The sequence below is a fragment of the Oncorhynchus keta genome, chromosome 28 (assembly GCF_023373465.1).
Source record: "Oncorhynchus keta strain PuntledgeMale-10-30-2019 chromosome 28, Oket_V2, whole genome shotgun sequence".
Classification (NCBI taxonomy): domain Eukaryota; kingdom Metazoa; phylum Chordata; class Actinopteri; order Salmoniformes; family Salmonidae; genus Oncorhynchus; species Oncorhynchus keta.
The window spans coordinates 80,403,448-80,430,278 of record NC_068448.1 but is presented as its reverse complement, the minus strand read 5'-3'; the positions used below and the strand labels follow the sequence as shown (position 1 = coordinate 80,430,278).

The window sequence follows — 26,831 nt, the reverse complement described above, 5'->3', positions numbered from 1 at the left end:
TAGTCAAGCCTGCTCTCCCTCTTGGTCAGTTACCCACGCTGCAGCATTCTGTACGTTTTGCTTTCCTTGGTAGACCAGACAGGGGAGCATTGCAGTAGTCAAGCCTGCTTGTAGTAAAAGCATGGATGCGTCTCTCCCTATCAGCCTGAGAGAGAAACAGCCGCACCTTGGCAATGTTCCTCGGGTGATTTAAAAAGCCATTTTTTTGTCAAATTCCTAATGTGGGATTTGAACTTTAGTTCAGATTGTAAAATAACACCGAGGTTTTGTATTTATCTTTATTGCCCATGAATTTAAATGTGCGGCAAGATTCTCTCTTTGTCTGCGCTTTGGCTCCGACAATGAATAAGTCCTTGTCTTGATTCAGGTGGAGAAAGTTGTGAGCCATTCAAGTATTTAAATCACTAATCCAGTCTAATAATTTATCTGTGGATCTAAAATCCTCTGGTGACAATATTTAGGTAGCCATTTCCTTTCGGTGTTTGTGGGATCTTGTATATGTGTAGTTGCCTGTCAGCACTCATTTGTTTTGCCTCACGTGTCGTTTTGTTAGTTTGTTTATTCTTAATATAATAAAGAATGTACGCATACCACGCTGCGCCTTGGTCCGATCCTTATAACGAACGTGACACTAATAATTTATCTGTGGATCTAAAATCCTCTGGTGACACAGAAATGTAAAGTTGTGTATCATCTACGTAGCAGTGAAAATCAATGCTGTGTTTTATGATAACACTGCCACGGGGTAACATATATAAATGGAACAATACCAGACTGATAACACTGCCAAGGGGTAACATATATAAATGGAACAATACCAGACTGATAACACTGACAAGGGGTAACATATATAAATGGAACAGTACCAGACTGATAACACTGCCAAGGGGTAACATATATAAATGGAACAATACCAGACTGATAACACTGCCAAGGGGTAACATATATAAATGGAACAATACCAGACTGATAACACTGACAAGGGGTAACATATATAAATGGAACAATACCAGACTGATAACACTGCCAAGGGGTAACATATATAAATGGAACAGTACCGGACCCAGAATCGAACCTCGTAGAACGCCACGTGATGTGTCTTTTCTCTGAGTTATGTTCACCAAGGGTGACAAACTCTCGACCGGTTTAATAGGTCCTAAACCAATTTAGAACTGGCCCAGAGAGGCCAACCCACCTCTCCAGTCTGTCCAGAAGGACATCATGGTCAGCAGTGTCGAATGCAGCACTTAAATCTAAGATTACAAGGACAGAGAGCTGTTTGGCATCTGCGTTGGCTCTGGGATCATTTATCACTTGAACTAAGGCTGTCTCTGTGCTGTGGTGGGCACCAAAACCAGAATGGAAAACAGTTGGCACATAAAACATATTGTAGCTGTTTGAACATCAATTTCTCCAGAATTTGCCTTAAGAATGGACGGCTGAAGATTAGGTGAACATCGCTAAGAACTGGAAGAATCTAGATGCCTTTCCTTCAGAAAGGGTTTCACCAGAGCAGTTTATAGTGCTGTGGGGGAAATGCCTTTTGAAACAGGAAGTGATTAACAAGGCAGGTAGAAGGTGGTGGGGGATAGGATGGAGGAGGCAGGTAGAAGGTGGTGGGGGATAGGATGGAGGAGGCAGGTAGAAGGTGGTGGGGGATAGGATGGAGGAGGCAGGTAGAAGGTGGTGGGGGATAGGATGGAGAAGGCAGGTAGAAGGTGGTGGGGATAGGATGGAGGAGGCAGGTAGAAGGTGGTGGGGGATAGGATGGAGGAGGCAGGTAGAAGGTGGTGGGGATAGGATGGAGGAGGCAGGTAGAAGGTGGTGGGGATAGGATGGAGGAGGCAGGTAGAAGGTGGTGGGGGATAGGATGGAGGAGGCAGGTAGAAGGTGGTGTATTTATCTTTTGCCCATGGGGATAGGATGGAGGAGGCAGGTAGAAGGTGGTGGGGGATAGGATGGAGGAGGCAGGTAGAAGGTGGTGGGGGATAGGATGGAGAAGGCAGGTAGAAGGTGGTGGGGGATAGGATGGAGAAGGCAGGTAGAAGGTGGTGGGGGATAGGATGGAGGAGGCAGGTAGAAGGTGGTGGGGGATAGGATGGAGGAGGCAGGTAGAAGGTGGTGGGGGATAGGATGGAGGAGGCAGGTAGAAGGTGGTGGGGGATAGGATGGAGGAGGCAGGTAGAAGGTGGTGGGGGATAGGATGGAGGAGGCAGGTAGAAGGTGGTGGGGGATAGGATGGAGGAGGCAGGTAGAAGGTGGTGGGGGATAGGATGGAGGAGGCAGGTAGAAGGTGGTGGGGGATAGGATGGAGGAGGCAGGTAGAAGGTGGTGGGGGATAGGATGGAGGAGGCAGGTAGAAGGTGGTGGGGGATAGGATGGAGGAGGCAGGTAGAAGGTGGTGGGGGGGATAGGATGGAGGAGGCAGGTAGAAGGTGGTGGGGGATAGGATGGAGGAGGCAGGTAGAAGGTGGTGGGGGATAGGATGGGGGGGAGAAGGCAGGTAAAGGTGGTGGGGATAGGATGGAGAAGGCAGGTAGAAGGTGGTGGGGGATAGGATGGAGGAGGCAGGTAGAAGGTGGTGGGGGATAGGATGGAGGAGGCAGGTAGAAGGTGGTGGGGATAGGATGGAGGAGGCAGGTAGAAGGTGGTGGGGGATAGGATGGAGGAGGCAGGTAGAAGGTGGTGGGGGATAGGATGGAGGAGGCAGGTAGAAGGTGGTGGGGGATAGGATGGAGGAGGCAGGTAGAAGGTGGTGGGGGATAGGATGGGGGAGAAGGCAGGTAGAAGGTGGTGGGGATAGGATGGAGAAGGCAGGTAGAAGGTGGTGGGGGATAGGATGGAGGCAGGTAGAAGGTGGTGGGGGATAGGATGGAGGAGGCAGGTAGAAGGTGGTGGGGATAGGATGGAGGAGGCAGGTAGAAGGTGGTGGGGGATAGGATGGAGAAGGCAGGTAGAAGGTGATGGGGGATAGGATGGAGAAGGCAGGTAGAAGGTGGTGGGGATAGGATGGAGGAGGCAGGTAGAAGGTGGTGGGGATAGGATGGAAGAGGCAGGTAGAGGTGGTGGGGGACAGGATGGAGGAGGCAGGTAGAAGGTGGTGGGGGATAGGATGGAGCAGGCAGGTAGAAGGTGGTGGGGGATAGGATAGAGAAGGCAGGTAGAAGGTGGTGGGGGATAGGATGGAGGAGGCAGGTAGAAGGTGGTGGGGATAGGATGGAGGAGGCAGGTAGAGGTGGTGGGGGATAGGATGGAGGAGGCAGGTAGAAGGTGGTGGGGGATAGGATGGAGGGAGGCAGGTAGAAGGTGATGGGGATAGGATGGAGGAGGCAGGTAGAAGGTGGTGGGGGATAGGATGGAGAAGGCAGGTAGAAGGTGGTGGGGGATAGGATGGAGGAGGCAGGTAGAAGGTGGTGGTGGGGGATAGGATGGAGGAGGCAGGTAGAAGGTGGTGGGGGATAGGATGGAGGAGGCAGGTAGAGGTGGTGGGGGATAGGATGGAGGAGGCAGGTAGAAGGTGGTGGGGGATAGGATGGAGGAGGCAGGTAGAAGGTGGTGGGGGATAGGATGGAGGAGGCAGGTAGAGGTTGGTGGGGGATAGGATGGAGGAGGCAGGTAGAAGGTGGTGGGGGATAGGATGGAGGAGGCAGGTAGAAGGTGGTGGGGGATAGGATGGAGGAGGCAGGTAGAAGGTGATGGGGGATAGGATGGAGGAGGCAGGTAGAAGGTGGTGGGGGATAGGATGGAGGAGGCAGGTAGGTGGTGGGGGATAGGATGGAGGAGGCAGGTAGAAGGTGGTGGGGGATAGGATGGAGGAGGCAGGTAGAAGGTGGTGGGGGATAGGATGGAGGAGGCAGGTAGAAGGTGGTGGGGGATAGGATGGAGGAGGCAGGTAGAAGGTGGTGGGGGATAGGATGGAGGAGGCAGGTAGGTGGTGGGGGATAGGATGGAGGAGGCAGGTAGAAGGTGGTGGGGGATAGGATGGAGGAGGCAGGTAGAAGGTGGTGGGGGATAGGATGGAGGAGGCAGGTAGAAGGTGGTGGGGGATAGGATGGAGGAGGCAGGTAGAAGGTGGTGGGGGATAGGATGGAGGAGGCAGGTAGAAGGTGGTGGGGATAGGATGGAGGAGGCAGGTAGAAGGTGGTGGGGGATAGGATGGAGGAGGCAGGTAGAAGGTGGTGGGGGATAGGATGGAGGAGGCAGGTAGAAGGTGGGGGGGATAGGATGGAGGAGGCAGGTAGAAGGTGGTGGGGGATAGGATGGAGAAGGCAGGTAGAAGGTGGTGGGGGATAGGATGGAGGAGGCAGGTAGAAGGTGGTGGGGGATAGGATGGAGGAGGCAGGTAGAAGGTGGTGGGGGATAGGATGGAGGAGGCAGGTAGAAGGTGGTGGGGGATAGGATGGAGGAGGCAGGTAGAAGGTGGTGGGGGATAGGATGGAGGAGGCAGGTAGAAGGTGGTGGGGGATAGGATGGAGAAGGCAGGTAGAAGGTGGTGGGGGATAGGATGGAGGAGGCAGGTAGAAGGTGGTGGGGGATAGGATGGAGGAGGCAGGTAGAAGGTGGTGGGGGATAGGATGGAGGAGGCAGGTAGAAGGTGGTGGGGGATAGGATGGAGGAGGCAGGTAGAAGGTGGTGGGGTATAGGATGGAGAAGGCAGGTAGAAGGTGGTGGGGTATAGGATGGAGAAGGCAGGTAGAAGGTGGTGGGGGATAGGATGGAGAAGGCAGGTAGAAGGTGGTGGGGTATAGGATGGAGGAGGCAGGTAGAAGGTGGTGTGGGATAGGATGGAGGAGGCAGGTAGAAGGTGGTGGGGGATAGGATGGAGGAGGCAGGTAGAAGACAATAGTTGTGATATCACTTTCCTGAACATGTCTCTGTGTCAACCAGGGAAAATACATCCATAGTTCCTTTTGCGTGGTCGGCTAGGACTCATATCATCAAACTTCTCATCAGGTCTTGACTGATACCCAGCCTGACGTTGCTTATCTTATCTCTGAAATATGCAGAAAACACATCACATTTTGATGTGGAGGAAAGTCCACGTAGATTTTTGCAGGGTAGGATTTATCAAACGATCAATTATTCTGATTTAATAGTGATCTAGTTCGTAAAATGATACCCGTCTGGCGTTTCTAATGGCCTTCTTATATATGCCAAGTTACTCTCTCAGAATATCATAATGAACCCGTGACTTCGACTTTCCCCTCTTCCGCTCTGCGGAGAGTGTGCCACGCTGTCATCGAGGCAAAGGGAGACTACTTTGAAAAATATCAAATCTCACGTTAATTTTTTGATTCGTTTTAACACGTTTTTGGTTACTACATGGTTCCACATGTGTTATTTGTTATGAAGAAGTCTTGAATGAGTAGGTGTGTCCAGGCTTTTGACTTGTACTGTGTATATACGCTACCGTTCAAACGGTCAACAGTTTGGGGTCACTTAGAAATGTCCTTGTTTTTGAAAGTAAAAGCGCATGTTTTGTCCATTAAAATAACATCAAATCGATCAGAGATTCAGTGTAGACATTGTTAATGTTGTAAATGACTATTGTAGCTGGAAACGGCTGATTTTTTAAATGGAATATCTACATAGGCTTATAGAGGCCCATTATCAGCAACCATCACTCCTGTGTTCCAATAGCACGTTGTGTTAGCCAATCAAAGTTTAGCATTTTAAAAGGCTAATTGATCATTAGAAAACCAAATATCTAACCCCTTAGTCACTACTGTCTGATCTGTCATCTATAACCCCCTGGCCACTACTGTCTGATCTGTCATCTATAACCTCCTGGCCACTACTGTCTGATCTGTCATCTATAACCCCTTAGTCACTACTGTCTGATCTGTCATCTATAACCCCTTAGTCACTACTGTCTGATCTGTCATCTATAACCCCCTGGCCACTACTGTCTGATCTGTCATCTATAACCCCTTAGTCACTACTGTCTGATCTGCCATCTATAACCCCTTAGTCACTACTGTCTGATCTGTCATCTATAATCCCCTGGCCACTACTGTCTGATCTGCCATCTATAACCCCTTAGTCACTACTGTCTGATCTGTCATCTATAACCCCCTGGTCACTAGTGTCTGATCTGTCATCTATAACCCCTTAGTCACTACTGTCTGATCTGTCATCTATAACCCCTTAGTCACTACTGTCTGATCTGTCATCTATAACCCCTGGCCACTACTGTCTGATCTGTCATCTATAACCCCTGGCCACTACTGTCTGATCTGTCATCTATAACCCCTTAGTCACTACTGTCTGATCTGTCATCTATAACCCCCTGGTCACTACTGTCTGATCTGTCATCTATAACCCCCTGGTCACTACTGTCTGATCTGTCATCTATAACCCCCTGGCCACTACTGTCTGATCTGTCATCTATAACCCCCTGGTCACTACTGTCTGATCTGTCATCTATAACCCCCTGGCCACTACTGTCTGATCTGTCATCTATAACCCCCTGGCCACTACTGTCTGATCTGTCATCTATAACCCCCTGGCCACTACTGTCTGATCTGTCATCTATAACCCCTGGCCACTACTGTCTGATCTGTCATCTATAACCCCTTAGTCACTACTGTCTGATCTGTCATCTATAACCCCCTGGCCACTACTGTCTGATCTGTCATCTATAACCCCTTGGTCACTACTGTCTGATCTGTCATCTATAACCCCTTAGTCACTACTGTCTGATCTGTCATCTATAACCCCCTGGTCACTACTGTCTGATCTGTCATCTATAACCCCCTGGCCACTACTGTCTGATCTGTCATCTATAACCCCCTTAGTCACTACTGTCTGATCTGTCATCTATAACCCCCTGGCCACTACTGTCTGATCTGTCATCTATAACCCCTTAGTCACTACTGTCTGATCTGTCATCTATAACCCCTGGTCACTACTGTCTGATCTGTCATCTATAACCCCCTGGCCACTACTGTCTGATCTGTCATCTATAACCCCCTTAGTCACTACTGTCTGATCTGTCATCTATAACCCCCTGGCCACTACTGTATGATCTGTCATCTATAACCCCTTCGTCACTACTGTCTGATCTGTCATCTATAACCCCTTAGTCACTACTGTCTGATCTGTCATCTATAACCCCTGGTCACTACTGTCTGATCTGTCATCTATAACCCCCTGGCCACTACTGTCTGATCTGTCATCTATAACCCCCTGGCCACTACTGTCTGATCTGTCATCTATAACCCCCTGGTCACTACTGTCTGATCTGTCATCTATAACCCCCTGGCCACTACTGTCTGATCTGTCATCTATAACCCCCTGGCCACTACTGTCTGATCTGTCATCTATAACCCCCTGGTCACTACTGTCTGATCTGTCATCTATAACCCCCTGGTCACTACTGTCTGATCTGTCATCTATAACCCCATGGTCACTACTGTCTGATCTGTCATCTATAACCCCCTGGCCACTACTGTCTGATCTGTCATCTATAACCCCTGGTCACTACTGTCTGATCTGTCATCTATAACCCCCTGGTCACTACTGTCTGATCTGTCATCTATAACCCCTTAGTCACTACTGTCTGATCTGTCATCTATAACCCCCTGGTCACTACTGTCTGATCTGTCATCTATAACCCCTTAGTCACTACTGTCTGATCTGTCATCTATAACCCCCTGGTCACTACTGTCTGATCTGTCATCTATAACCCCTTAGTCACTACTGTCTGATCTGTCATCTATAACCCCCTGGTCACTACTGTCTGATCTGTCATCTATAACCCCTGGTCACTACTGTCTGATCTGTCATCTATAACCCCCTGGTCACTACTGTCTGATCTGTCATCTATAACCCCCTGGTCACTACTGTCTGATCTGTCATCTATAACCCCCTGGTCACTACTGTCTGATCTGTCATCTATAACCCCTGGTCACTACTGTCTGATCTGTCATCTATAACCCCTTAGTCACTACTGTCTGATCTGTCATCTATAACCCCCTGGCCACTACTGTCTGATCTGTCATCTATAACCCCTGGCCACTACTGTCTGATCTGTCATCTATAACCCCTTAGTCACTACTGTCTGATCTGTCATCTATAACCCCTTAGTCACTACTGTCTGATCTGTCATCTATAACCCCCTGGCCACTACTGTCTGATCTGTCATCTATAACCCCCTAGTCACTACTGTCTGATCTGTCATCTATAACCCCCTGGTCACTACTGTCTGATCTGTCATCTATAACCCCTGGCCACTACTGTCTGATCTGTCATCTATAACCCCCTGGTCACTACTGTCTGATCTGTCATCTATAACCCCCTTAGTCACTACTGTCTGATCTGTCATCTATAATCCCCTGGCCACTACTGTCTGATCTGTCATCTATAACCCCTTAGTCACTACTGTCTGATCTGTCATCTATAACCCCCTGTAAGATGTAAGATTCTCCTACATGTCCAGAGGAAAACTACAGAGCAGAATTAGGCCAATATCCACTAATAATAAAAACTCAACAAAGAGCAATTAAGTTTTGGAAACATTTACAATACAGTGACCCCCTCTCATATCATTACCAAGCCCTGCAATGCCAAGAGCTGAGCAAAGAAAAGAGTCCCCTCATCCAGCTGGTCCTGGTGCTGAGTTCACTAACCTGTTCTACTAACACACTGAAGCCTCAGTCCCCTCATCCAGCTGGTCCTGGTGCTGAGTTCACATACCTGTTCTACTAACACACTGAAGCCTCAGTCCCCTCATCCAGCTGGTCCTGGTGCTGAGTTAACTAACCTGTTCTACTAACACACTGAAGCCTCAGTCCCCTCATCCAGCTGGTCCTGAGTTCACTAACCTGTTCTACTAACACACTGAAGCCTCAGTCCCCTCATCCAGCTGGTCCTGAGTTCACTAACCTGTTCTACTAACACACTGAAGCCTCAGTCCCTCATCCAGCTGGTCCTGGGGCTGAATTCACTAACCTGTTCTACTAACACACTGAAGCCTCAGTCCCCTCATCCAGCTGGTCCTGAGTTCACTAACCTGTTCTACTAAGACACTGAAGCCTCAGTCCCCTCATCCAGCTGGTCCTGGGGCTGAGTTCACAAACCTGTTCTACTAACACACTGAAGCCTCAGTCCCCTCATCCAGCTGGTCCTGGAGCTGAGTTCACTAACCTGTTCTACTAACACACTGAAGCCTCATCCAGCTGGTCCTGGGGCTGAGTTCACTAACCTGTTCTACTAACACACTGAAGCCTCAGGACCAGAACATCCAATCAATCAGAATAAAAACTTATTACAACACAGTCAAAACACAACTACATTGCTTATTGGGAAACACAAGCACAGAGAAAAATGCAGTGCTATCTGGCCCTAAATCGACACCGTGGCTAAATATTTGACTTTGGTTAGTAAGAAAATCCTTGACAAAGTGCAGGCTCAGTGAGCTCTTTTTATACTGCGGTGATTGGTCAGTTTTATGTGATATTATTATGATTATTTGACTGTTTTATAGGGAAATAGCGCAGTGTTTGGTGAAATTTGCAAGCCCTCGCAATAATATGCAGGGAATTTAGATTTTGCTAAAAATATCGCAGAATCCTGGAAAGACTGGTTAGTGATGAACCGCCTGGCATTGTGTCTGTGATGGTTACCACGGAGACGGCTCCAGTCATGTTGTCAGCCATGCACTGATGTTCCGAGTGAGTGAGTGAGTGAGTGAGTGAGTGAGTGAGTGAGTGAGTGAGTGAGTGAGTGAGTGAGTGAGTGAGTGAGTGAGTGAGTGAGTGAGTGAGTAAGGCCGCCGTAGGCAGACCTGGCTCTCAAGAGAAGACACTCTTCTGACTGAACTCCCATATCTACTGGGTGAAATTCCACTGTTGCCAAACGAAAAGGGCAACCAGTGAAGAACTAACACCATTGTAAATACAACCCATATTTATGCTTATTTATTTTCCCTTGTGTTCTTTAACCATTTCTACATCGTTGCAACACTGTATATATATAATGACATTTGTAATGTCTTTATTGTTTTTAAATTTCTGTATGTGTAATGTTTACTATTCATTTTTATTGTTCATTTCACTTGCTTTGGCAATGTTAACACATGTTTCCCATGCCAATAAAGCCCCTTGAATTGAATTGAGAGAGAGAGAGAGAGAGTGGGGGGGTAGAGAGGGAAAGAAAGAGGAGAGAGAGGAGAGACTGCTTCAAAATACAGTAGTCCCTAATGTTTGTAACCCAAAGAGCACCCTATTCCCTATTGGCCTTGGTCAAAAGTAGTGCACTACATAGTGGATAGGTGTCCATTTGGGATGCAGGAACTGCCTGTGTATCCCATCACACAACTAGAAAATAGACTTATCTATTGACATTGTGTACATCAACGTGACTCACTGGTTAGCGTGTGTGTGTGTGTGTGTGCGTGCCCCGCAGGCTGAATTGCGCATTTTCATTGGCTCTCTGGGTCACGTCTGTGTGTGAAGACAATCAGCCCTGCACACGATATGGTCACTGGTCCACAAACATCAAGATTGGGTTGGTTGTCCGTCCATTCTGTTGTCAGGGTTCCATTTCATTAGCCTGACATTGGAATGTCAGAATGGGCAGATAGTTGACCGTGTGGCCGAGGTCTGAGACTTACATCAAGGATACGTCTCAAATGGCACCCTGTTCCCTATATAGTGCCCTACTGTTGACCAAAACCCATGTTCCCTATATAGTGCCCTACTGTTGACCAAAACCCATGTTCCCTATATAGTGCCCTACTGTTGACCAAAACCCATGTTCCCTATATAGTGCCCTACTGTTGACCAAAACCCATGTTCCCTATTTATGTTACTGTTGACCAAAACCCATGTCCCTAATCAGCCCTACTCATGATCAAAACCCATGTCCCCTATTATATATATATTTGTAGAGAGAAGCACTGTGTGTGATTTTATGTTAATATTGCAACTCTCTAATCAGTCATATATATTGTATTTACTTTGCCACCATGGCCTTTTTGCCTTTACCTCCCTATCTCACCTCATTTGCTCACATTGTATATAGACTTGTTTCTACTGTATTATTGACTGTATGTTTGTTTTACTCCATGTGTCGTTGTATCTGTCGAACTGCTTTGCTTTATCTTGGCCAGGTTGCAATTGTAAATGAGAACTTGTTCTCAACTGGCCTACCTGGTTAAATAAAGGTGTTCTCAACTAGCCTACCTGGTTAAATCAAGGTGTTCTCAGCTGGCCTACCTGGTTAAATCAAGGTGTTCTCAGCTGGCCTACCTGGTTAAATAAAGGTGTTCTCAACTAGCCTACCTGGTTAAATCAAGGTGTTCTCAACTGGCCTACCTGGTTAAATAAAGGTGTTCTCAACTAGCCTACCTGGTTAAATAAAAGTGTTCTCAACTAGCCTACCTGGTTAAATAGAGGTGTTCTCAACTAGCCTACCTGATTAAATCAAGGTGTTCTCAACTAGCCTACCTGGTTAAATAAAGGTGTTCTCAACTAGCCTACATGGTTAAATAAAGGTGTTCTCAACTAGCCTACCTGGTTAAATAAAGGTGTTCTCAACTAGCCTACCTGGTTAAATAAAGGTGTTCTCAACTGGCCTACCTGGTTAAATAAAGGTGTTCTCAACTGGCCTACCTGGTTAAATAAAGGTGTTCTCAACTAGCCTACCTGATTAAATCAAGGTGTTCTCAAATAGCCTACCTGGTTAAATAAAGGTGTTCTCAACTAGCCTATCTGGTTAAATAAAGGTGTTCTCAACTAGCCTACCTGGTTAAATAAAGGTGTTCTCAACTAGCCTACCTGGTTAAATAAAGGTGTTCTCAACTAGCCTATCTGGTTAAATAAAGGTGTTCTCAACTGGCCTACCTGGTTAAATAAAGGTGTTCTCAACTAGCCTACCTGATTAAATAAAGGTGTTCTCAACTAGCCTACCTGATTAAATAAAGGTGAAATTAAAATTAAAATAAATAGTGTGTCAATCCTGAAACACACACACACGTTTTCCTCTCCCCAGCTCTCCTCTCCCCTAACCTGCTCTCCCCTGCTCTCCCCTAACCTGCTCTCCCCTCCTCTCCCCTAACCTGCTCTCTCTTACTCTACTCTCCCCTACTCTACTCTCCCCTACTCTCCTCTCCCCTGCTCTCTCTTACTCTACTCTCCCCTGCTCTCCCCTGCTCTCCCTTACTCTCCTCTCCCCTGCTCTCCCCTACTCTCCTCTCCCCTACCCTGCTCTCCCCTACTGTACTCTCCCCTGCTCTCCCTTACTCTCCTCTCCCCTGCTCTCCCCTACTCTACTCTCCCCTGCTCTCCCTTACTCTACTCTCCCCTACTCTCCTCTCCCCTGCTCTCCCTTACTCTCCTCTCCCCTGCTCTCCCCTACTCTACTCTCCCCTGCTCTCCCTTACTCTACTCTCCCCTACTCTCCTATCCCCTGCTCTCCCCTACTCTCCTCTCCCCTGCTCTCCCTTACTCTCCTCTCCCCTGCTCTCCCCTACTCTACTCTCCCCTACTCTCCTCTCCCCTGCTCTCCCTTACTCTCCTCTCCCCTGCTCTCCCCTACTCTACTCTCCCCTGCTCTCTCTTACTCTACTCTCCCCTGCTCTCTCTTACTCTACTCTCCCCTACTCTCCTCTCCCCTGCTCTCCCTTACTCTCCTCTCCCCTGCTCTCCCCTACTCTACTCTCCCCTACTCTCCTCTCCCCTGCTCTCCCTTACTCTCCTCTCCCCTGCTCTCCCTTACTCTACTCTCCCCTGCTCTCCCTTACTCTACTCTCCCCTGCTCTCTCTTACTCTACTCTCCCCTGCTCTCTCTTACTCTACTCTCCCCTGCTTTCTCTTACTCTACTCTCCCCTGCTCTCTCTTACTCTACTCTCCCCTGCTTTCTCTTACTCTACTCTCCCCTGCTCTCTTACTCTCCTCTACCCTGCTCTCCCCTCCCCTGCCCTCCTTGGGTGCTCTCTCTTCTCTGACCACTTTATTCATTATCCTGCACCATCATCCTGTCTGTGTCAACTGAAGCTTGTGTTTTATGCATAAAGGCACGTTGAGGGCCGGCAAACCGTGATATTATATCCTCCAAAACACCGGCTTCAAGGGCATTATAACTTTTATACAACCATTACCAACATATTCAAATCATGATTCACACATTTTAATAATTTTTTGGGGGGGGTTGATTTATTTACACTATTTCATCCTTCCACGAAGGAATAAGACCTGCTCCCCAAGCCGGCGTTTTGTTTCCAGCCAAGGTTCACTAGTTTTGATGGCTGCCTGACTGTCTGTCTCTTCCTGACTCCCGACATGATTATTACTAGACGGGACATCGCAATACTGAAGCAATGTTGCAAAAGTACTGAGGCAAACAGTAAGGTTTATACAAATCTCAGCTGTTGAAAACCAATTGCTAGTTTAAAATAAATGTGAGATAAAGTCTAGATGCTTTGTACACTGGAGGTCAAGTTTATAAATTGCCTGGCTGGGCTGATGAGACAACGGGCAAATAGGCATTTTAATGTCTTAGACTTAGCCGGTGGTAACTTGGTGAATTGGTTTTATTAGTTTTAACCAATCAGCATCCAGGATTAGACTCAGCCATTGTATAATATGCAGCATCCTGACCTGCGCTACTATCTTACTGTCTGTCTCAACTAGAGCCCGTAAATATATTCCAAATGGCACCTACTGTAAATGGCATCCTGTGTGCCAGTCTGTTTAGCTATCATTCCACCTACTGTAAATGGCTTCCTGTGTGCCAGTCTGTTTAGCTATCATTCCACCTACTGTAAATGGCTTCCTGTGTGCCAGTCTGTTTAGCTATCATTCCACCTACTGTAAATGGCTTCCTGTGTGCCAGTCTGTTTAGCTATCATTCCACCTACTGTAAATGGCATCCTGTGTGCCAGTCTGTTTAGCTATCATTCCACCTACTGTAAATGGCTTCCTGTGTGCCAGTCTGTTTAGCTATCATTCCACCTACTGTAAATGACTTCCTGTGTGCCAGTCTGTTTAGCTATCATTCCACCTACTGTAAATGGCTTCCTGTGTGCCAGTCTGTTTAGCTATCATTCCACCTACTGTAAATGGCTTCCTGTGTGCCAGTCTGTTTAGCTATCATTCCACCTACTGTAAATGGCTTCCTGTGTGCCAGTCTGTTTAGCTATCATTCCACCTACTGTAAATGGCATCCTGTGTGCCAGTCTGTTTAGCTATCATTCCACCTACTGTAAATGGCTTCCTGTGTGCCAGTCTGTTTTGCTATCATTCCACCTACTGTAAATGACTTCCTGTGTGCCAGTCTGTTTACCGATCATGCCACTCCTCATCACTCCTAGCCATGTTTGGCGTGAATGGAATGTTAGCACAAAGCAGGCTGATATCACCAGGGTAACCAAATGGCACCTTCACCCTGTAAAGGTGTCCCACTTACCAACAACAACAGGAGGTCAATGTCATGGTTTTGCAGGGAGACGTACCACATCATTTTGTGCTGGTATTTGACTATTATGAGTTGGCTGACATAGCGTTTGAATGACATAGCATTTTGTTACAGTATTCCATTGCTGTACCGTCGTGGCCAAAAGTTTTGAGAATGACACAAATATATATTTTCACAAAGTTTGCTACCTCAGTTTGTATGATGGTAATTTGCATATACTGTTATGAAGAGTGATCAGATGAATTTCAATTAAATGCAAAGTCCCTCTTTGCATATGCACGCACAGTGAACCAAAGACTTTTGGAGGATGACCTGGTGTCAAGAAGGGCAGGAAAGAAGCCACTTCTCTCCAGGAAAAACATCAGGGACAGACTGATATTCTGCAAAAGGTACAGGGATTGGACTGCTGAGGACTGGGGTAAAGTCATTTTCTCGGATTAATCCTTTTTCCGATTGTTTGGGGCATCCGGAAAAAAGCTTGCCCGGAGAAGACAAGGTGAGCGCTACCATCAGTCCTGTGTCATGCCAACAGTAAAGCATCCTGAGACCATTCATGTGTGGGGTTGCTTATCAGCCAAGGGAGTGGGCTCACTCACAGCCATGAATAAAGAATGGTACCAACACATCCTCCGAGAGCAACTTCTCCCAACCATCCAGGAACAGTTTGGTGACGAACAATGCCTTTTCCAGCATGATGGAGCACCTTGCCATAAGGCAAAAGTGATAACTAAGTGGCTCGGGGAATAAAACATTGATATTTTGGGTCCATGGCCAGGAAACTCCCCAGACCTTAATCCCATTGAGAACTTGTGGTCAATCCTCAAGAGGCGGGTGGACAAACAAAAACCCACAAATTCTGACAAACTCCAAGCAGATTGCAGAGGTCTTGAAAAAGAAGGGTCAACACTACAAATATTGACTCTTTGCATCAACTTCATGTAATTGTCAATAAAAGCCTTTGACGCGTATGATATGCTTGTAATTATACTTCAGTATCCATAGTAACATCTGACACAAATATCTAAAGACACTGAAGCAGCAAACTTTGTGGAAATTAATATTTGTGTCATTCTCAACACTTTTGGCACACAACTGCACACAGTGGCAAAGTAAGAGTTCGCTGTAGCAGAATACCTGACCACTGTGAATGACCCAAACTTAAGGAAAACTTTGACTATGTACAGACTCAGTGAGCATAGCCACCTGCTAGAAGTTATATTGAGAAAATATAATTAATATCATGACTTTAGTAGAGAACATGTTTCTCACTACAGTATGTTGCCCAGTGTAAAGTTCAGTACAGTATGTTACCAGTGTAAAGTTCAGTACAGTATGTTGCCCAGTGTAAAGTTCAGTACAGTATGTTACCAGTGTAAAGTTCAGTACAGTATGTTGCCCAGTGTAAAGTTCAGTACAGTATGTTTCCCAGTGTAAAATTCAGTACAGTATGTTGCCCAGTGTAAAGTTCAGTACAGTATGTTACCAGTGTAAAGTTCAGTACAGTATGTTACCAGTGTAAAGTTCAGTACAGTATGTTACCAGTGTAAAGTCCAGTACAGTATGTTGCCCAGTGTAAAGTTCAGTACAGTATGTTGCCCAGTGTAAAGTTCAGTACAGTATGTTACCAGTGTAAAGTTCAGTACAGTATGTTACCAGTGTAAAGTTCAGTACAGTATGTTGCCCAGTGTAAAGTTCAGTACAGTATGTTACCAGTGTAAAGTTCAGTACAGTATGTTACCAGTGTAAAGTTCAGTACAGTATGTTGCCCAGTGTAAAGTTCAGTACAGTATGTTGCCCAGTGTAAAGTTCAGTACAGTATGTTGCCCAGTGTAAAGTTCAGTACAGTATGTTACCAGTGTAAAGTTCAGTACAGTATGTTGCCCAGTGTAAAGTTCAGTACAGTATGTTGCCCAGTGTAAAGTTCAGTACAGTATGTTACCAGTGTAAAGTTCAGTACAGTATGTTGCCCAGTGTAAAGTTCAGTACAGTATGTTACCAGTGTAAAGTTCAGTACAGTATGTTACCAGTGTAAAGTTCAGTACAGTATGTTGCCCAGTGTAAAGTTCAGTACAGTATGTTGCCCAGTGTAAAGTCAGTACAGTATGTTGCCAGTGTAAAGTTCAGTACAGTATGTTGCCCAGTGTAAAGTTCAGTACAGTATGTTGCCCAGTGTAAAGTTCAGTACAGTATGTTGCCAGTGTAAAGTTCAGTACAGTATGTTGCCAGTGTAAAGTCAGTACAGTATGTTGCCAGTGTAAAGTTCAGTACAGTATGTTGCCCAGTGTAAAGTTCAGTACAGTATGTTGCCAGTGTAAAGTCAGTACAGTATGTTGCCCAGTGTAAAGTCAGTACAGTATGTTGCCAGTGTAAAGTTCAGTACAGTATGTTACCAGTGTCAAGTTCAGTACAGTATGTTGCCCAGTGTAAAGTGTAAGGGAGGGAGAGAGGGCATTTTCAAAGTTCAGATTTTACATGACTTTTCATTAAGGTCCATCTCTTGACGCATTTCCATAACAACATATTGTATAGAATTAGTGTTAGGGTTAGGTTTAGGGTTAAGGTTAGTGTTAGGGTTAGTGTTAGGGTTAGTGTTAGGGTTAGGGTTAGGGTTAGTGTTAGGGTTAGGTTTAGGGTTAAGGTTAGATTTTGCAGTTAAGGCAGGAGTACAGCTTAGGGTTAGGTTTAGGGTTAAGGAAAATAGGATTTTGAATAGTGCTGAATTGTGTGTCCCCACAAGGTTAGTTATACAAGACTGCATGTCTGTGTCCGTCTGTGCATGTCTGTGTCCGTCTGTGCATGTCTGTGTGTCCGTCTGTGCATGTCTGTGTGTCTTGTTGTGTTCCGGTATATTCCAGTCCTGTCTGCTGCTATATAAGTGAGTCCTTTGTCCCTGGTTGATGATGGCTTATTTCTGGACCGGAAGCCATTTTAATATCTCACTTGACCCCGGCCACAACTGACCTCGGCCACAACTGACCCCGGCCACAACTGACCCCGGCCACAACTGACCCCGGCCACAACTGACCCCGGCCACAACTGACCCCGGCCTTGCACGCAGCCGCACTCCATTAAAGCTTAAGGCATCTGACAGATTTGATTTTGAAACAGGACGCCTCACTGTCCACGGACTGGAGCACACATAAGATCATACTGATGAGGAGACAGGGATGAGGGAAGAGAGAGAGAGAGGAGGGGGGGAGAGACAAACTGGGAAGGAGAGAGGGATACAGAGAGAGAGAGTGAGGCAAAGAGAGAGCAAGGGTAGAGAGGGGTGGGTGGCAGACAGACCAGGGTTAAGTAGGTCATCAGAGTTCTCTTTCTGTAGTTTCTATATTGAGTCCTGACTACTATCCCGGCCAGTAGGAGTCTGGCACGTCCATTAAAGCTGGACTAAGGAATCCTGCCAGTATTTGATTTTGAAACTGGACTGATGAGTCCTGACTACTATCATTCACGGACTGGAGACTGATGAACTGACTAGTATCATTCAGCAGGATCATACTGATGAGGAGACAGGGAGGAGGGAAGTGAGACTAGAGCTGGACTGATGAAGACAATCATTCAGCAGGAGTCTGGGATGAGACAGAGCTGGACCGATGAATCCTGACTAGTATCATTCAGCAGGAGTCAAGGGTACGTGAGACTAGAGGTGGGTGGCTGACAGATTCCAGGGTCTAAGTAGGTCAGCTCAGAGTAGTATCTTTCTGCAGGAGTCTGGCACGTTCTATATTGAGTCCTGACTACTATCATTCAGTAGGAGTCTGGCACGTGAGACTAGAGCTGGACTGATGAGTCCTGACTAGTATCATTCAGCAGGAGTCTGGCACGTGAGACTAGAGCTGGACTGATGAATCCTGACTAGTATCATTCAGCAGGAGTCTGGCACGTGAGACTAGAGCTGGACTGATGAATCCTGACTAGTATCATTCAGCAGGAGTCTGGCACGTGAGACTAGAGCTGGACTGATGAATCCTGACTAGTATCATTCAGCAGGAGTCTGGCACGTGAGACTAGAGCTGGACCGATGAATCCTGACTAGTATCATTCAGCAGGAGTCTGGCACGTGAGACGAGAGCTGGACTGATGAATCCTGCCTAGTATCATTCAGCAGGAGTCTGGCACGTGAGACGAGAGCTGGACTGATGAATCCTGCCTAGTATCATTCAGCAGGAGTCTGGCTGGACTGATGCTATGGTACTTCCTGTCAGTCTCCATTATAATGTATTGGTGACGCTCCACATGACACTACTGACCAGAGCCCCTATGGAAGAGATGCATCCATTTTGTTGTTGCCTCCCTTTGTGTAGTGGTGGTCTGGTCGGAGTGTGTTCTGAGTGTGTTCTGAGTGTGTTCACGAGCCAAACACACACACACGGCACCTCTCAGCGATGATCTGTTACTCTGCTCTTCATGCTGTGTGTTCATTATTAGTAATAATTAGTCAATAGAAAACCAAAAGCAGACTGCTCAAAATACTAAAAGCAGACTGCTCACAATACTAGAAGCAGACTGCTCAAAATACCAAAAGCAGACTGCTCAAAATACTAAAAGCAGACTGCTCAAAATACCAAAAGCAGACTGCTCAAAATACCAAAAGCAGACTGCTCAAAATACCAAAAGCAGACTGCTCAAAATACCGAAAGCAGACTGCTCAAAATACCAAAAGCAGACTGCTCACAGCCTGTCCTCCTCTATTACCCAGCCGTGGTGCCCAGCCGTGGTGCCCAGGTACCCAGCCGTGGTACCTAGCCGAGGTACCCAACCGAGGTACCCAGCCGTGGTGCCCAGCCGTGGTGCCCAGCCGTGGTACCCAGCCGTGGTACCCAGGTACCCATCTGTGGTACCCAGCCGTGGTACCCAGCCGTGGTGCCCAGGTACCCAACCGTGGTGCCCAGGTACCCTGCCGTGGTACCCAGCCGTGGTAACCAGCCGTGGTAACCAGCTGTGGTGCCGAGGTACCCAGCCGTGGTGCCCAGGTACCCTGCCGTGGTACCCAGCCGTGTTACCCAGCCGTGGTGCCCAGCCGTGGTAACCAGCTGTGGTGCCGAGGTACCCAGCCGTGGTGCCCAGCCGTGGTGCCCAGGTACCCAGCCGTGGTGCCCAGCCGTGGTGCCCAGCTGTGGTGCCGAGGTACCCAGCCATGGTGCCCAGGTACCTTGCCGTGGTACCCAGCCGTGGTACCCAGCCGTGGTATAGAAAATAGAAAACCAAAAGCAGACTGCTCAAAATACTAAAAGCAGACTGCTCACAATACTAGAAGCAGACTGCTCAAAATACCAAAAGCAGACTGCTCAAAATACTAAAAGCAGACTGCTCAAAATACCAAAAGCAGACTGCTCAAAATACCAAAAGCAGACTGCTCAAAATACCAAAAGCAGACTGCTCAAAATACCAAAAGCAGACTGCTCACAGCCTGTCCTCCTCTATTACCCAGCCGTGGTGCCCAGCCGTGGTGCCCAGGTACCCAGCCGTGGTGCCCAGTCGTGGTACCCAGCCGTGGTATAGAAAATAGAAAACCAAAAGCAGACTGCTCAAAATACTAAAAGCAGACTGCTCACAATACTAGAAGCAGACTGCTCAAAATACCAGGTACCGTGGTGCCCAGCTGTGGTGCCGAGGTACCCAGCCATGGTGCCCAGGTACCTTGCCGTGGTACCCAGCCGTGGTGCCCAGCCGTGGTGCCCTGCCGTGGTGCCCTGCCGTGGTACCCAGCCGTGGTGCCCAGGTACCCAGCCGTGGTGCCCAGTCGTGGTACCCAGCCGTGGTACCCAGCCGTGGTATCCAGCCGTGGTGCCTAGACGTGGTGCCCAGGTACCCAGCCGTGGTGCCTAGCCGTGGTACCCAGGTACCCAGCCGTGGTGCCCAGCCATGGTACCCAGGTACCCAGCCGTGGTGCCCAGCCATGGTACCCAGGTACCCATCCGTGGTGTCCAGCCGTGGTACCCAGCCATGGTACCCAGGTACCCAGCTGTGGTGCCCAGTCGTGGTACCCAGGTACCCATCCGTGGTGTCCAGCCGTGGTACCCAGGTACCCAGCCGTGGTGCCCAGCCATGTCTGTACGCATGCTGTGAAAGAGAGGATAGTTAGGTTGTGTGAGTGTACCTGCTCTTATCTCACTGGGTTTTCAAAGGGTGGGTGGGTGCATGGTAGCAACACAACATGACAACACAGCATGGTAGCAACACAACATGACAACATAGTATGGTAGCAGCACAACATGACAACACAGCATGGTAGCAACACAACATGACAACACAGCATGGTAGCAACACAACATGACAACACAGCATGGTAGCAACACAACATGACAACACAGCATAGGCATGACAACACAGCATGGTAGCAACACAACATGACAACACAGCATGGTAGCAACACAACATGACAACACAGTATGGTAGCAACACAGCATGGTAGCAAAACAACATGACAACACAGTATGGTAGCAACACATGACAACACAGCATGGTAGCAACACAACATGACAACACAGCATGGTAGCAACACAACATGACAACACAGTATGGTAGCAACACATGACAACACAGCATGGTAGCAACACAACATGACAACACAGCATGGTAGCAGCAACATGACAACACAGCATGGAAGCAACACAACATGACAACACAGTATGGTAGCAACACATGACAACACAGCATGGTAGCAACACAACATGACAACACAGCATGGTAGCAACACAACATGACAACACAGTATGGTAGCAACACATGACAACACAGCATGGTAGCAACACAACATGACAACACAGCATGGTAGCAACACAACATGACAACACAGCATGGTAGCAACACAACATGACAACACAGTATGGTAGCAACACAACATGACAACACAGCATGGTAGCAACACAACATGACAGAAGCACAACATGGTACAAACATTATTGGGCACAGACAACAGCACAAAGGCAAGAAGACAATACATCACACAAAGCAGCCACATTTGTCAGTAAGAGTGTCCATGATGGAGTCTTTGAATGAAGAGATGGAGATCCTATCCTGCAGCAGAGCAGTGAGGTCCTGCGGACTGGATTTAGGTCTCTGTGGGCCAGCCGAAGGGCATAGCTCCGTTTGTGAAAGAAGGATTTGGATTTGAGATAGAAGCACAGGGGTCAGGGTGGTATGTTATCCCTGATGGGAGGGAGGGAGGGAGGGAGGGAGGGGGAGGGAGGGGGGGAGGGAGGGAGATGCGTTGTGAGTGTGTTGCTGTTCTAATGTGTGTGTGTGTGTGTGTGTGTGTGTGTGTGTGTGTGTGTGTGTGTGTGTGTGTGTGTGTGTGTGTGTGTGTGTGTGTGTGTGTGTGTGTGTGTGTTGCAGGACGGCTCATGCCAGAACGAAGGGAGAGGCAGCAGACCAGGCAGCTCTCTCTGCCAGACAGGATTGTGACATCGCTAGGGCCGTCGCTAGGGAGCTGTCTCCAAACTTCCACCAACCAGGTAACATTGTAAACCACCAGATTCGTTATCACATAACTGCCCTGTATCAGTCCATTCACTATGTATTAGTCAGAGCCAGATCAAAGGTTCTGACGACGCCGTAAGAGTTTGATGCACAGAACTATACATTTACCTGACTTCAGCAACTCGCCAGGTAGCCTGTCGGCCCAATAGCAAAACATCTTGAAGCATATGGGAACAGCAGACTGGGATAGGGGGAAATTGAAAATGTCCGTAAACACACCAGCCCAGCTGGTCTGCACACGGCTGGGGATGCCATCTGGGCCAGCAGCCTTGCGATGGTTAACACGTTTAAATGTTTTACTCGTGTCGGTCATGAAGAAGTAGAGCCCACAGTCCTTGGTAGCGGGCCAAGTCTGTGGCACTGTATTATCCTCAAAGCGGGCAAAGAAGGTGTTTAGTTTGTCTGGTAGCAAGACGTCGGTGTCCGTGACGTGGCTGGTTTTCTTTTTGTCGTCTGTGATTGTCTGTAGACCCTGTCACATACGTCTTGTGTCTGAGCCATTGAATTACGACTCCACTTTGTCTCTGTACTGACATTTTGCTTGTTTGATTGCCTTGCAGAGGGAAGTATTACACTGTTTGTATTCGGCCATAGTCACAGTTGTCTTTACATGGTTAAATGCAATGGTTCCGCGCTTTCAGTTTTGCGTGAATGCTGCCATCAATCCACGGTTTCTGGTTAGGGTAGGATTTAATAGTTACAGTGTTAATTACAACATCTCCAATGCACTTCCTTATAAACTCACTCACTGAATCAGTTTATAAATCTATATTATTCTCATTGGCTACCCGGAACATGTCCCAGTCAGCGTGATCATAACAATCTTGAAGCGTGGATTCCGATTGGTCAGACCAGCATTGAATGGTCCTTAGCACGGGTACTTCCTGTTTGAGTTTCTGCCTATAGGAAGGGAGGAGCTAAATGGATTAGTGGTCAGATTTGCCGAAAGGAGGGCGGGGGAGGGCCTGGTATGCACCGCAGAAGTTAGAGTAGCAGTGATCCAGTGTTTTTCCAGTGCGAGTGCTACAATCAATATGCTGATATAATTTAGGAAGCCTTGTTCTCAAATTTGCTTTGTTAAAATCCCCAGCTACAACAAACACAGCCTCAGGATATGTGGTGTCCAGTTTACATAAAGTCCAGTGTAGTTCTTTGAGGGCCGTCGTGGTATTGGGTTGTTTTGGGTCGACCTCTAGAATCAGTTCAGATGCCATGGGTGGTTTGGACAAATGAGTATTCCTGTTCGTAGTGCTGGTAAGTTGACGTCTCTCTGATATCCAATAGTTCTTAAGATTTTCTGGGCTAACCATGTAAACAGGCCCCTGTTTGGGGCTAGATAGTACAGTAAACTCATTGCAGCCCCCGGTAACAGGTACCAGGTCCAGGGTTAAAGTTAGAGCCTGAGGGTGTGATTGGTTTAAGCCTCAGTTAGGGTTAGGGTTAGTGCACTTTTTAGGGAATAGGGTTCCATTCACTACAGAGACATCTAATTTTAGACCAGAGTCTGTGAGGAAGGTTTATTAGACCACAATGAACCACTGTGTTTCAACTGTGACAAAAACAGACTGTTACGACGTGGTAGGAATGGGTACAGTACAGTACAGAATGACTTCTTTCAGAATCAAGAGGGAAATTGGTAGAGCATGGCTCAGCTAGTAGAGCATGGTCCTTGCAACGCAGGGATAGTGGGTTTGATTCCTGGGACCATCCATACGTAAACATATTATATGCTTGACTGTAAGTTGCTTTGGATAAAAGCGTCTGATAACATCATTATAACATATATATATATACAGTGGGGCAAAAAACTTATTTAGTCAGCCACCAGTTGTGCAAGTTCTCCCACTTAAAAAGATGAGAGAGGCCTGTAATTTTTATCATAGGTACACTTCAACTGACAGACAAAATGAGAAAATAAATCCAAGACAATCACATTGTAGGATTTTTAATGAATTTATTTGCAAATTATGGTGGAAAATAAGTATTTGGTCACCTACAAACAAGCAAGATTTCTGGCTCTCACAGACCTGTAACTTCTTCTTTAAGGGGCTCCTCTGTCCTCCACTCGTTACCTGTATTAATGGCACCTGTTTGAACTTGTTATCAGTATAAAAGACACCTATCCACAACCTCAAACAGTCACACTCCAAACTCCACTATGGCCAAGACCAAAGAGCTGTCAAAGGACACCAGAAACAAAATTGTAGACCTGCACCAGGCTGGGAAGACTGAATCTGCAATAGGTAAGCAGCTTGGTTTGAAGAAATCAACTGTGGGAGCAATTATTAGGAAATGGAAGACATACAAGACCACTGATAATCTCCCTCGATCTGGGGCTAGCAGTAGGTTTATTTCATTGGTATTATTATTAGACAGTAGTTGTAGCAGTAGGTTTATTTCATTGGTATTATTATTAGACAGTAGTTGTAGCAGTAGGTTTATGTCATTGGTATTATTATTAGACAGTAGTTGTACCAGTAGGGTTATTTCATTGATATTATTATTAGACAGTAGTTGTAGCAGTAGGTTTATTTCATTGGTATTATTATTAGACAGTATTAGGTTTATTTCATTGGTATTATTAGTAGTTGTAGCAGTAGGTTTATTTCATTGGTATTATTATTAGACAGTAGTTGTAGCAGTAGGGTTATTTCATTGGTATTATTATTAGACAGTAGTTGTAGCAGTAGGGTTATTTCATTGGTATTATTATTAGACAGTAGTTGTAGCAGTAGGGTTATTTCATTGGTATTATTATTAGACAGTAGTTGTAGCAGTAGGGTTATTTCATTGGTATTATTATTAGACAGTAGTTGTAGCAGTAGGTTTATTTCATTGGTATTATTAGACAGTTAGCAGCAGTAGTTGTAGCAGTTGTAGCAGTAGGGTTATTTCATTGGTATTATTATTAGACAGTAGTTGTAGCAGTAGGTTTATTTCATTGGTATTATTATTAGACAGTAGTTGTAGCAGTAGGGTTTATTTCATTGGTATTATTATTAGACAGTAGTTGTAGCAGTAGGTTTATTTCATTGGTATTATTATTAGACAGTAGTTGTAGCAGTAGGTTTATTTTTATTTCAGTTGTAGCAGTAGGTTATTTCATTTATTATTATTAGACAGTAGTTGTAGCAGGTTAGCAGTAGGTTTATTTCATTGGTATTATTATTAGACAGTAGTTGTAGCAGGTTTATTTCATTGGTATTATTATTTCATTGTAGCAGTAGGGTTATTTCATTATTATTAGACAGTAGTTGTAGCAGTAGGTTTATTTCATTGGCAGTATTATTATTAGACAGTAGTTGTAGCAGTAGGTTTATTTCATTGGTATTATTATTTAGACAGTAGTTGTAGCAGTAGGGTTTATTTCATTGGTATTATTATTAGACAGTAGTTGTAGCAGTAGGTTTATTTCATTGGTATTATTATTAGACAGTAGTTGTAGCAGTAGGTTTATTTCATTGGTATTATTAGACAGTAGTTGTAGCAGTAGGTTTATTTCATTGGTATTATTATTAGACAGTAGTTGTAGCAGTAGGTTTATTTCATTGGTATTATTATTAGACAGTAGTTGTAGCAGTAGGTTTATTTCATTGGTAGTTGTAGCAGTAGGTTTATTTCAGAGACAGTAGTTGTGCAGTAGTTTATTTCATTGGTATTATTATTAGACAGTAGTTGTAGCAGTAGGTTTATTTCATTGGTATTATTATTAGACAGTAGTTGTAGCAGTAGGTTTATTTCATTGGTATTATTATTTAGTTGACAGTAGGTTGTAGCAGTTGTAGCAGTAGGTTATTTCATTGGTATTATTATTAGACAGTAGTTGTAGCAGTAGGTTTATTTCATTGGTATTATTATTAGACAGTAGTTGTAGCAGTAGGTTTATTTCATTGGTATTATTATTAGACAGTAGTTGTAGCAGTAGGTTTATTTCATTGGTATTATTATTAGACAGTAGTTGTAGCAGTAGGTTTATTTCATTGGTATTATTATTAGACAGTAGTTGTAGCAGTAGGGTTATTTCATTGGTATTATTATTAGACAGTAGTTGTAGCAGTAGGTTTATTTCATTGGTATTATTATTAGACAGTAGTTGTAGCAGTAGGTTTATTTCATTGGTATTATTATTAGACAGTAGTTGTAGCAGTAGGTTTATTTCATTGGTATTATTATTAGACAGTAGTTGTAGCAGTAGGTTTATTTCATTGGTATTATTATTAGACAGTAGTTGTAGCAGTAGGGGTAGTTGTTATTTCAGTATTAGGTTTATTTATTTATTATTAGACAGTAGTTGTAGCAGTAGGTTTATTTCATTGGTATTATTATTAGACAGTAGTTGTAGCAGTAGGTTTATTTCATTGGTATTATTATTAGACAGTAGTTGTAGCAGTAGGGTTATTTCATTGGTATTATTTCATTGGTATTATTATTAGACAGTAGTTGTAGCAGTAGGTTTATTTCATTGGTATTATTAGACAGTAGTTGTTAGGTTTATTTCATTGGTATTATTATTGTAGCAGTAGTTGTAGGTAGGTTTATTTCATTGGTATTATTATTAGACAGTAGTTGTAGCAGTAGGGTTATTTCATTGGTATTATTATTAGTAGTTGACAGTAGTATTTTATTTCATTGGTATTATTATTAGACAGTAGTTGTAGCAGTAGTAGGTTTATTTCATTGGTATTATTATTAGACAGTAGTTGTATTATTATTAGACAGTAGGTTTATTTCATTGGTATTATTATTAGACAGTAGTTGTAGCAGTAGGTTTATTTCATTGGTATTATTATTAGACAGTAGTTGTACAGTAGGTTTATTTAATTGGTATTATTATTAGACAGTAGTTGTAGCAGTAGGTTTATTTCATTGGTATTATTATTAGACAGTAGTTGTAGCAGTAGGTTTATTTCATTGGTATTATTATTAG

At 45.6% G+C, this 26,831-nt stretch overlaps 1 protein-coding gene across 1 annotated transcript in view; it reads left to right on the top strand.

The window, feature by feature from the left end:
- Positions 1-26,831, top strand: part of LOC118376788 (junctophilin-1-like) — a 119,951-nt gene that overhangs the window by 32,043 nt on the left and 61,077 nt on the right. The window contains exon 3 of the mRNA XM_052484150.1: positions 21,761-21,879. Within this exon, the coding sequence (XP_052340110.1) occupies positions 21,761-21,879 (119 nt within the window). The remainder of the gene's footprint in view (positions 1-21,760; positions 21,880-26,831) is intronic.